At 44.9% G+C, this 13,022-nt stretch overlaps 1 protein-coding gene across 2 annotated transcripts in view; it reads right to left on the reverse strand.

Moving 5' to 3' along the window:
- Nucleotides 1–13,022, reverse strand: part of NR3C1 (nuclear receptor subfamily 3 group C member 1) — a 62,045-nt gene that overhangs the window by 15,796 nt on the left and 33,227 nt on the right. Inside the window, exons 3-5 of one of the 2 annotated variants that reach the window (XM_074156640.1) lie at nucleotides 8,578–8,741; nucleotides 5,836–5,952; nucleotides 947–1,225 (exon numbers count right to left, since the gene is read on the reverse strand). In XM_074156640.1, the coding sequence (XP_074012741.1) occupies nucleotides 947–1,225; nucleotides 5,836–5,952; nucleotides 8,578–8,741 (560 nt within the window). Of the gene's footprint in view, nucleotides 1–946; nucleotides 1,226–5,835; nucleotides 5,953–8,568; nucleotides 8,742–13,022 lie in introns of both variants that reach the window. The other variant, XM_074156641.1, reaches the window with a different exon arrangement.

Consider the following 13,022-nt stretch of genomic DNA (forward strand, 5'->3'; position numbering starts at 1 on the left):
CGGGCTGCGGAAAGCCCTGAGGGACACACATCTCTGCTGGACACACAGATTGGAGATTAGTCTTTCTTTCCCACTGTTGCTTTGTTTCCCCTGCCTCACAAGAGACACCATTATGACTCATAAATTTCATTATCAGCCTTTTTTTTTTTCTTTTTTTGGCAGACCTGTTACGTGATGTTATTCTCGGGCAACATCTGCATTCAGGAGGTGCTTTTCCTGGGGTGTTTGAAAGCAGGTACCTAATGGTACTGAGGAGAAGAGAAAGGGAGGAACCCACGAGTCTTGGTTCGGTCAGGAACAAACACATCTCCAGCCTCTCCCAAAGACACCGAGCGTGATGTCCAGGGCTGAGATGTGACCGCTTCAGGTGGGAGCCAAAATAGCAGCAAACCCTCCACACGCCCGGGTGATGGTCAGGTTAACGGTGCAGCTACAGGGTTTTTGAGAGAAAACCAACACCTTGACTTCCACCCTGCAACTGGGTCCTCAAATGCCCGTTCCCAATTAAAAAAACCTCCCGATAGGGTGAGTGGTGGTAAAAAAAGAACCACCCATGAACACAGACCCAGACAAGCCAGTTCAGCAGCACCAGTCTATAAAAAGCCAAGTCATTGCTAAAAGCACTGAAGAAATAATTACCTAAGAGGGGCAGCGAGAGCTAATAAAAACAGTTCTCTGTACTACTTTTAAAAACAAATCTCTGTTTTAATATGAACTTTAACACTCAGTGGTCAAAGGGTTCAAGCAAAATGCCCTAACTTGGAATCCTAGTAAATAAATTCTTGTGTTTTTTCTGCTTTCCCACTCCAGAAGCATTTGAGACGCAAATTAGCTCAGATATTGCTAAATCTTTCTCTGCGAGGGCTTTGAAGGATACCAGAGATGAAGACGGGTTTTAAGCACAACAAAAAGCCTGCACGTTGCGATTCGGGTATTTGCGCCTTACCTGGTATGACCTTGGCCCACTTCACCGCGGCCACCACTTGCCGCCCCCCCAGCATGTTGAGGGTGGAGAGGATCCTCCAGCTGGAGTCGGGCAGGGAGCTGTCGTAGCCCGAGTAGAGCACCTCGGGCTCGATCACCTCCAGCAGGGACACCAGGGTGGGCGTCAGCTGGGGCAGCGAGGCGGGCACCAGGCTCTTGCTGCTGGCCGCCTCCGACACCTCCCGCGGCCCCGGCGCGTTGGGCTGCTGCAGTCCTTTGATCTTCTTCTTTGTTTTCCGAGCTGGGGAAGGGTTGGGAAGTCACAGGTGAGATAATGGAAAGTGACCACACGGCAATAACAACCCACCAGAGGAAACGCAGCTTTCGCTTTCCTGCAGCTGCAGATCAGGCAGCGAAACCTCTAAAGCGTTTCTTCATACAACTGTACATAGTTTCACACTAATTCCAATTAAACTCCCTGTGAAAATAAGTTCAGTGTACGTCTTAAAGTCACATTTATGTTAACGGTTCATTATGTTAAGTAACGTCTGCAGGTACGTTAAAAAGCTGCTCCAAAACTCCAAGGCCTGACCCTACAATTTCTATTCTACGCAAAATTTCAGTGAGACTTCATGTCAGAGCGTGACACCTGTCTGTAAATACCTGCAGGACCGCGCACTCTGTGAGTTCCTTAAAATATTAAGTATAGAAGCCATGCAGAAGAAAGGAGAAAATACATTTAATGGGTAAGAAGTTACTCAATCTCTTGAGCCAGGGAAAACATTTTTTCGAGAACGCTGGGCAGGAGGAGACTCTTCTCCTGCCAACGCTCTTGCATATAAATCACTGCTGCGTAATTAAACCATAAAACTCATTCGCCAAATAAATAAAACATCACACAGAGATGTTAACTGTAAACTACAAAAAAGTTGGAGCAACAATTTTATTAGCATATTGTCAATAAGGGAGCCTCCTCCCTGGCTCTGGGCTCTCCTGGGCTCGGGCAGCCAGGCTGAACACGGTGCTCGCAGCCCGCACCAAAGAGAAACCCGGCTCTTCTCCTCCGTCTCAATTAATTAGTTGATTTCTGGTCTGGAACTTCCGAGAGAAATCAGTAGCACGTAAAAGCATCACGTAATGTGGTTTCACATTCAGAATTTCTACTGACCTATTCAGGATCTCTAATTATCAGAAACACACATCACCTCTGCAGCTTAACGAGACAGAAAATCCCCCCTCCCCGAGCCCGTCCCCCCGTCCCCAGGACAGGGACATCAGGCACCGACGGCCAACGGGGAGAAATACCCTACGGACCTCGTATAAAGTGCATTTTCCCCAAGGCTCAGGCATGGGCCACCTCTGCCAAGATTCTCATGGGGGAACAGCCGCAGTTATTTCCTTGGAGCAAAGAGCTTCTTGTTATTCTCATCTCCATTTGGAAATGGCTGCTCTAAAATCCTTTTAACGTTCTGGGAGTTTTTTTGCCCCATTATCCTTGTTCTCAAAAGCAAACCAGCGGCTTTGACTTAAATTTACAGGCACATGCCTTCGGCTCAACGCAGGCACCTGGCACGGAGCATTCCCAGCCCAGAAAGTCTCGTAAAATTATAATCAAAAGAAATTCATCTGATAAGACAAGTATTATGCAAGAATTTTTACGAGCTACGCTACTAGACCTGACTTAGATATATAGCTCTAACTCACAAAAAAAGGAGGTTGAGACAATGTACTTCTTTACAATTTTCAAATATAAAAATACCACAAAATTTAAAACCAGCTCCTTAGGGCAAATTACAGAAAATAACCCATACGGATAAACTCGGCACGGAAATAAAAGCATCCAAGTTTTTCTGTTCAAAACAAACAACTTCCTCAAAAACCACCCCTGCAGTTTGAGTATCCAGCTCCCTATTCCACTGCAGACACGTCCTGCCCCGGGGGGGGACCCTTCCCACCACCCGCTGAAGAGCATCACTGCCAGGGAGATGGGGAGACCATGCACCTCACTTCCAAAATGGGATTTATCAGGACTAAACCCACCGCAGTTACAGAGCAGGGCAATGAATAGCATTAGAAAGAGATCCTTCAAAAAACTGACATAAATTCAAAATGGAGATGAGAGAAAAAACCTATAAACTGCCAACAGTTTAACTATAAAATGCAGTAAAAAAGGGAAAAAAATTATGAGATTATTTTTTACAGGCATAAAAAGTAACAATAAGTCTGTTTTTCAACGACATCAGAAAGAGGAAGGGTGCTGAAGAATAGAACGCCCAGGGTCAACTAATGGTGAAAGCGGAAATAAGAATTCAGAGAAATAAAGGTTATAGTACAAAATATCATTATTCTGCTGTGTAAATCTCTGGGACCTGCAGCTTGATAGCTGTGTGTTTTTCCAGTCCCCTAAACCCCAACCCCCCCCCCATGAAATAGCAGCAAGAAAGTTCCAGAAAAAGGTGATAAGCAGGGCCAGGCACGACTGATGAGAAACCAGACTATTTTGGAAAACTACAAGTAACATGTTTCTAGTGTACAAGGAGCCACTGTTGTCTCAGCACGAGAGCAGGTAAGAATTAAATATTGCATGGTAGATTTCATTTATTTATTTAAAAATAAGTTAGTTTCCTACCCAATAGCTAACAGTGACATTCACTGCAGGAATTATAAACCCAGAATATTCAAAATGTGGCTGCTGGAGAGACTCATGGCAGAGCCCAGCAGCCAGGGAGGGCCCCGACCGCCCCGCTGGGATGTTCCCATCTCTTGCTGGTCAGTGACTGCTTTGCTTATAACCATCATTTATGCACCCAGGATACACCTGATGACTTTTCAAAAAGAAATGGCTGTCTAAAAAGTATGCAAATTTAATTCTGTTTTAAACAGGAGTAATTCCTGAACTGTGACTCTAAACCAGCCAAGATAAAAGGAACTCCTTTTCAGTCTCTTCTGTGCTTTAAGCCGCCTTCCAGTTTTCCTTTCTACGAGCTCTTCTGTGCGACCAATTCACCATCTGTTCAGATCTGTCCAATAAATCCTTGTTTTCATGGCTGTTTTTCTCTGCTTCACACTACCTTGGGTTCCTCCATCTTCCGTTGCCGAGTTTCTACATCTCTTTTCCCTCTCAGTCAAAAAAGCTTCCCCACCCCCCCTTTCCCAACAACTTATCTAACAACATCCATCTTCCAAAAAGCTCCTGTTCCCTGGGGTTCTCTCTGCCAAAATTCAGGCAAACAAACCCAAGCTGGAAGGGCTCCAAACTGCATGTGGAAAAGTGGCAAGAATTGGGCGTCATTCAATTTTAATTTTCTTCGGTGCAGAAAGGCAATTGGAATGACACCTCCTGGAGCCCCAGTTCACATAAATCACTGCAGGAATGGAAGGGATTACTGCTCCAGTAATATACACCATAAGGTGCTTCATTCATATAGATACATATATGAAAATACGTATGTTGAAAACAACTATGAGAGAAAAAATAGAAAATGAATCTTAAATAAAACGTATTCTTTCCCACCTCAAATTGAAAATTGTGGGCTTTTTGCATTATTCCAAGCTTCCTTTAGTCTCGCCTCTCACCTCTCCTTGCTGCTGGCCACACCGGCCCCAGCCGGGAACTGTTGCTATTCCCTCTGAAATCGCAAGGTTCACCCACGGGGAGCATCCAAAAGCTCAGTCCCGCTCCCAGGAGACACTCGCTGACAACCTCGTGCGCTTCACGGGTTTATTTTAGAACCCACTGGTGTGGATTTTGGCCATTAAGGGATGTAGCCTCACCCCCGGCACACAGATGGTGACAGCAACCTAACAAACCCACCAGCACCCTCCTCTCTCCCTGCAGACCCCCCCAGGAAGCAGGGGATGAGCACAGCACGGGAGGGGGACATTCCACACTGCTGGGATTTGCCCCTTTGCTCCGAGGCAAGGGGCACAAAGAGCCACCTGTGGGGCAGAAAAACTGGTGATGCGTCCTCCTGAGAGAGGCTGGAAGCAGAGGAGGAAGAAAGGATGCGCTGACACAGACTCCAGTACCTGCATCATCTACCTCTTTAACATAATTCACCACTCACACTTTACCAAAGATACTATCACTGACTGAAATGAAACTCTGCTCATGTTTGTATCTGACAAATGCATTTTTGACATTTTCATTTAATCTGACAATTGCGATTATCCAGTATCCCCATCATTACGCTAGTACTCTATTCATCTCTGCAGCTCAAGGAAAAAATATCAAGCATAAAACGTAGCTGACACTAATAAAAATGTTTTATGCCACTTTACAACTGCTGCTAAATCTCTAGTTGATGTGGTCTTCAGTTCCTCGTAAGTCATCCAGGACTTAGCAGAGAACAAATATGTACTGCTACATTTAAATTTATTTATTTCACCTATCTTTTCTAGAGAGACTCCGACAGATACTTAAGGAGAATCCACAGCAAGAACAAAAATAATTTCCTTTTCTTCAGTTTGAGGACGTAAGCCCTGCTCCAACTTTAGGTCTGTGTCTCTGGGCTCTCCCTCTCCATGGTTTCAGCCTCAGGTCACGCTCCTGAGGAAGGACGGGCAGGCGCTTCCCCAGAGGAGCTCTGGAGTTCTGCGCTCCCAGATTCAGTGAGAAAGCAACAAGATCTATGTGCTGACAGGAATAAAAAATAACCCTGTTTTGCGCGTATGACTCACTTGTGCTGAACATACTGAGAGACAGAGCGACTGAGTATGGATAGGAAAGTATAGGAGAAATTTTAGCATAAAAAAAATCTTGCTTTTCACTAAAAGGCTTATACCCGCCATAAAATGTAGTACTTTTAACATATGAAAGTGCTGCTCAAGTAATTGCTTTAGCTTCATGAGCAGCATGACCTTTATTGTCTGGGACTCAAAAATGCAAGGGGATTTGGAGGTTTGCGTTACCTTCCAGGTTCATGCCAGCCTGCAGACACTTGCGGTACCGGCACGCGGGGCAGTTCTTCCGCCGAATCTTGTCGATGATGCAGTCGTTTCTCCCTGCGCACAGGTAGTTGTGCTGACCTGTGTTCACAACAACACACAAAGTAACCATAAGAGAGCAATAACCACTGAGAGCAGTACATTAAATCATTTATTCCTTCAGTAATTTTAAGACTCTGGGGACTATATAGTGTCTTTACTTACTGTACTTCATTTCTTACAAAAATAAGATCAATATCCCTATGATTTCACGTATCTATACACCAAATACATCAAACAGATTTCTCAGACACCAAAGCCAATAAATTTAGGAAGAAATCCTATTTTCTATTTGTTAACAACAGGCAAATTCTATTTTTACAACTATTTTTCTCTGCCATTCCTCAGGGCTGTCTTCTGTAGCGTGTTTCTGATTTCCCTAAATAGTTTCACAGGAGATGTCAATAACATTCCTAAACACAGTCTGAAGGTATAAATGTCAACATTTCTGCAGACACACAGCCCTATCACACACATACACTTCCTTCACTCTGGAAGTCATGAAAACTCCTCTTGTTTAACTCACAGTCCAAACTGGACAAACCAAGTTCTCTGACACTTTTATGGATTCACAGATTCTGAACAAAACTGACCCTAGAAATACGGTAACTGGAGCTACATAAATTGCAATAACTGTATTCCTTAGCTGTTCAGGGCAGAACAACAGAAGAGTAGCATCTATTCTTAATTATTTGAATTATATGAATAATTGTCTCAAGATAACTTTAGAGAAAGCTGTTGCTAAAACACATCTCCTTCTCTCAGACAGGGATCAAAGCCCAGATGTTTCTTTGGAGGGTAGAAAGCTGCTACCTCGGCTTTTACACTGTATTTCCAAGTTCTGATAGTACAATAGCGAGAGAAACAAACGTATTTTCCAAATACTGAGTTATTAACAATGGAGTTGATCTGTGTACGAACAGGTGCCTGGCAGCTATTAATAAAAAGAATATTGCCAAAACAACTTGTTTTCACATGTGTTCCTAATAAGAAAAATACCTGTAAGAGACAAAAGTAAATTATTTGTTCCTTAAAGTGAATACTAGAACTCACAGATCCTTGGAAAGTTCCTGAAAACATCCACACTATCTAATCTGAAGGATTAAGGTTGGGATAATCCGTGGCACAATAAGAACAAAAGCAGAGGTGAGCCTTGAGCAATTTATTGCATTTTTTCAGCTCCCAGCCTGCTCCCATGTGTACCAGGAATACAGGAGGTACGACGTGGCAAGTCGCACCGCTGCTCAAAAGGAATTACTGCATTGACTTCTTCATGTATCAGCACCTTCCTGATTTAAGCTTGGGGACAGGCAAAAGCACCGCTATGACATGTATTCAGCTGCCATATAATACTTCTTCTGAGGGATATCCAGTGACCTTATTTTAATCAAAGATACAGATGATTACTGACTTCAGATAAAGAGCCCGGTCCTAAATGGGAAGTCAGTGAGAGCCCCAGCAGCTCAGGGCGGTGCCCTTGGGCTCCTACTGTCTCCTTATAGCCAGCAGCAGCCCCAGCTTCCCACAGAACCGACCCTTTCCCCTGGGACTACCAGGAACCGTGATGTGGACTTGGCTCTTCCAATCCCTCTGAGAGGCTCTGCATTTCCATGGGGCTCCCTGTTGCACCCAGTGAGCTGGGAACTGGGAGAAAGTGCTGCTTCCGAAAGACCGGCCAGTGGGTCATCTTTGTCAAAACAGCCTTTCCCCTCCCCCAGTGACACCCAACTTGGAAATTGTTATCGTTAGCAAAAAATTATTGTCTGATCCTCTGATTCACTTCAAAATACTCAGTAACTGCGCGAAGGCGGCACGAGGCAGGAAACCCCGGTGAGGCTGGAACTAACAACGTAATTCCAGACTTGAGGCATCACTCTTCTTTCAGAGACGTTGCGAATGTCCTCGGTATTATCAATATAACTCTTCTGCATCTCCCCGACGCCGAAGCGAGGGGTCAGACACTGAGCTCCAGCCCAGATCGTTACACAATGGCTACTGATGCTGCCCGAACATCACAGAGTATTCTGCTACACACACTACAGATTCACGTTTAGTTTTCCACCATCTCTATTTTCCAGAGTGATTTTCTTCCTGTGATCAGAGAGGAATCTCGATGATCCAAACCCACATCCATGTTCCTGTTACCCAGTTACCCCTGCAAGGAACACACATGGACACGGATGGAATTTATCCAATACTGCTTGTAGGAAAAGTTGTAAAACTATCATAATCTCCTATACAACAGATTTGTCAAGTTTCATGTACAGTTTTATACACAAAACAGCAAACACTGAACTTAAAAATCACAAACTTTACAAATGTAATGCACACAGACAAGTATCCGTATATAAATACAACAAATAAACAAAAGCAACAGTGAAAGACAACGAAAGAAACAAAAAGGCAAGACAACAATACATCCTTTCATACTGTGAGTGAATGGGAGCATTTTATAAATGTAAATGGAATCTATGCTTCAGATAGTACACCATTATCAATGGGATTTGCTGTGAAAAGATATCAGTGATAGAATGGATGGGGTTTTCCAGCAGGATACTAGCAAAAGACATGGATTACAGTGAGACTAAATAGACTGGGTTTGAACGTGGGTGATGCCTATGTGGATTTTATATTTTTACACAGTGAATTCACAGGAACGTGCCTCACCTTCCACAGCTCTTTTGAAGAAGACTTTGCAGCTGCCACAAGTAAGAACTCCGTAATGACACCCCGAGGCCTCGTCCGAGCAAACAAGACAAAGCTTGGGAGGTGGTCCCGTAGTTGCTGAGGTTGCAGATGGAGAAGAGCTTACATCTGATCTCATTCCGGGGCTAAAAAAAAAAGCACAAAAATACTAATTAATCAAGATCTACGGGATACTGTCATATCCCCCATGCCCTTCCCCTCCAACAGGGCACCGTCCTGCACGGAGTCCAAAAGGCTCTGAAACAGTTAACCCAGGAATTCTGCAAAGCTGTATGGGTTTTTCACTGCCTACTCGACTAGGTCACGACTACTTCCCTGACACAGCCCTGAAGCCAGGTTTCTTGCACAGTTATCCCAGCCTTCAAAAACTGACTCTTCAAACACACGTTCGTTCCGTATTGTTTTCATTCCTGCCACATTCCCTGCAGCTGGCACTGAGTCCTGCAAGAGCTTCCTTCCCACCATCATCCCACGGGTCTCTGCTGGGATACCACTGTGCAAGAAGCTGTGCAAATTAAGCCATATATCGATATATATTTACAGTAATAAATGACCCCAGCATTTTAGGAAAAGAATATCCCTAATGTCAGGATCTGGTTTTCCCATGTAAACACAGAGGCCATCTACAAATGAAGGGTTTGCTCTTGAACATAGGACAATAACAATTATTGTAATCACCTTCGAGCTGCTTCTAATGATACGGGCTGAGCCCACGGTGGTTGTGCCCCGTTCAGAGGCCGATCTTGTTCAGCAAGTGTGAACAACGCGGCCCCAGCCCCACGCCTGACCCGGCCAAGGCTGTCTTGATGCCTCCTCTTATAAAGTTGAGTTTATTTTCACAAAGTTTTACACTTTTAAGATGCATTTTCTATACTATATGTGTTACTTAAAGCAATTCTCAGAAAATTCTGTCCAACAGGTTTCCAGCCACTTCCCGTACGACGTTAGAAAATATCACTTTGTTAAAGGCTTTGGTGCCTTTGCTCGGGAACTCTCCAGAACATCCACACTCCCCGCTGTGGGCTCAGCACTGGTGTGGGCTGGCATTTGCATGGAAAATTCCTTTGCTCTCCTCAACAAAGTCTGACCAGATTTGGTCACACATTTTAAAAAACCCATAGTTCTTAAACATTCACAGAAAACCTGGAATTCCAGCCCAAACTGAAACACTCCAGCACCTGAGAGGTTTTACTGTCACCTCCCCAGGCCCCGTCCCCAGCCAGCAATCAAGAGAGGGTCCCTCCCGCGATGCCAAGGATTCTGCTGCCGCGTTTCTCGTACCGGGAGGGAGCTGGATAATAAAAACAGACACAAGGAGCAGGAATCCTTGTGTCATATACTCAAATGCTCAAATGATAAAAGTCAAACCAGAATAAACACGTCAACGAAGTCCACGCTTTGACAAACATGGAACCAGGTCGGGGAGAAAAGTGGGAATTACTTGTGTAGGGAGAAACAGGAGAGAGCACAGGCAGGGAAGGACCTGCGATGAGCCAGGGGAGAGGGTGCCCTGTGTTTAAGGCAGGGCAGAGAGGGCTGAGCAGGAAAGTAAACCACAGAGAAGAAGACGCTGGAATAGCTGTGGAAGGAGGAGAGAAGAGTAAGACCAAGAACAAGGGTGGTGCGAAGGCTTCCAAAGGAAAGGCTCACAGTGGGAATGAGGTAGGATGAGTCAACCTTGAGGAAAGAGGGGAGAAAAAAAAACCACCCAGGGAAGAACACTTCTTTCCAGAACTTGGAAAAAACCTCAAATCTGTCACCTTGCTCCTTTGGGTTCAGAAAATATTTGTGAAATGCTGCAACGCTTCTTCTACTGTGACTCTACAGAGAGGCTGACACCCATCATTTCCCAGTCTGTCAACTAAAGTGGCCATCACCGATAGTTTATGATCCATATGATGGCTTTTCTGTGTTTCCTAATTAATTTGTCTTCTTCTAAAGAGCCAAAAGCTATAATAAAATATTAAGGTTGCACAATCCAGCACTCAACATGGGAGTAATGGCAGCACGTAATCCAACCCAGTCCCATTAATCTGACGTCCTTACGAACACGCATCGTTTGTTACACGCTCATCCCCATTTCTCCAAAGCCCGTCTGCCTCCCTCGGAGCAGCGGCGCTCCAGGAGTGATCCTGTATCCTTGGAAGCTGCCGTTCCATGGCCTCATCTCCTCCTACTTCTCGACTGAATGCCCAGCTCGAGACCCTGCAAGTCCTTTGAGGAACGAGACGCCACAGCCCCGAGTCCCCGGAGCCGCCCTGGGCCCGGTGATGCCCAGCTCCTTCCCCACCACAGGAACTGGTGCCCACATTCAACACCGGTCCCGGGCTGGGTGCTCCAGGGCAGGGCTGCTTCCCACCAGGATTCCAGTGGGAACCCAGAGACGGGGGGGGGGGGGGTAACCCCAAGCCTGAGAACCCCTACATGGTTCTTTGCTCTCTCAGGCTTCACCTCTGATCAGACAAGTGATTTTGACTACAAAGCTCCGCTTCCCTTCATGCGATACCTCCAGTACTGTCTTCTGTTGTTTAGTTTGGGTTGGCTTTTTGTTTGTTTGTTTTTTCCTCTTCCCCCCCCCAACTTACTGATCCATTTGGAAAAAGGAATTAAATTGTTTCTCCACTTTGTAGTGTCATATGCAAAAAAAACAAACCTCAAAACAAAAAAAAAAACCTCAACACCTACCTCAAACCCAAACACCTCCCCCCTATCAAAAACAGCAATCACCGGCCAGTCAAAAGCTACTGTAAGTTGCCTTATTTCCTCTTACTGCTTTAGGCCCAGTGCTCCCTTTCTTATACTAAAAATCTCAGTTTAAACATTGAAATATAGCCTGGGAGCCTGTGATTTTACATAAGGAATATGTAACTTGAGAACTTCATTAAAATTATTAAACCCAGAAGAAGATGGAAACATCTTTCCATGCATAGTTTTGAAGACAGCTATTTCAGCTACAAAAATTAAACCCTATACCTTTCGACTTTCTGACAAAAGCATTCCCAAGGAAACATTCATCATCCATCACAGAAACTACGGCAGCGCCAAACAGATGCCACTGAAACTTTTCAATCACCTTTAATTTTTAAACAGGGCTCATTTTCTGTACCAGTACTGCAGAAAATGTAATATGAGAAAGAAAACAGATGATCTGACTTACAAAACTAAAAATAAATTATTACATTGATTAATAAAGCAGTAGCCAGCAATCTAATCTGGGCTCCTGGCATATCTTTTCAAGCCTGGCTCTATCAGATAAGGCCAATATTTACTAACGGCGTGGAGCGCTGCCAGACACGGCCCCTGCTTCTGTAAAACACTGTTTTCTTGCCTGAAACGTGGAGAGCAGGAGGCATCATCGTGCATCAGGGCTCCTGCAAGAGCTACAGCAAACCGGCTGGAGGCTTAATGTAAGTCTTTCACCTATAAAGTTATATGCAGCAAAAGACAAACAACCACTTCCTAAGGAAGAGGTGAGGGAGGGAAGTCAACGCTCCGAGATAATGTAATAATAAAACAGTTACCGTTCAGTTATTTGCAGAAATGTTTTTAAATTAAACAAACCTCTACTATACTATGATTCTTATCTAAAGAAAAGAACAAGTCAAGAAGCATAGACGAGAGAGGAAAAAACTTCAAATTTTAAGGGTTCCAAATTTGTGAAAACTTTAGGGTTTATTTTGGGAGGGCAAGGTGTTATTTCTTTAAGGGTGCTGAGCTCCATTCCCACGTACTTTCAGAAACTATTTATATATAAACTAATTTTATTCATTTGTGTAGATAGATTTATTGTTTCCAGTCAAGGAAACATATGGGGGTAGAATGGAAAGAGGTGAAGAAGATGCAGCCACAGTAGGGTGCTCTGCAGAATTCGAGTTGTTTAACCAAAGCCACTTCTGGGTTAATCATTCACCGGAGGTTTTCAAACGGGGCTCAAGGTTCAAACCTTAATAAGCCGGGTGTGGTAACGTTTATGGGGGTGTGAAGTTCTCCCTTCTCGGGGTCCCCATCCACCGCAGGTCACGTCGTCCTCCCGCGGTGGCCGGTGGCCAGGGCCCGGGTGAGTCAGTTCCCCCAGTCTCCCCAGCGCCAGCAGTTCCAGTGGGAGCCCAGGGACGGGGGACCAGCACAGAGCCCCGCGACCCACCACAAACTGCTCTGCAGAGGATGGACTCCGTGGTCTTAAAAATCCCTTCCAGCCTAGACAATGTGATGGTTCTAAGACGTGGCAGATCCTTATTCCCTGCTCTGAGGAAACCTTCCTCCAGCCCAGTCCATCACTGGTGGAAACATTGGCTTCTTCCTCTTTCTGCTTTCTTCTGTCTTTTCCATGGAAATCTCCGTCCTCCACCACACAGCCCAGCACACGCACACTCCCACGTGTACAACTTACTGACGTTGTAACAGCC

This window comes from Numenius arquata, chromosome 11 (genome assembly GCF_964106895.1).
Source record: "Numenius arquata chromosome 11, bNumArq3.hap1.1, whole genome shotgun sequence".
NCBI classification, from domain to species: Eukaryota; Metazoa; Chordata; class Aves; order Charadriiformes; family Scolopacidae; genus Numenius; species Numenius arquata.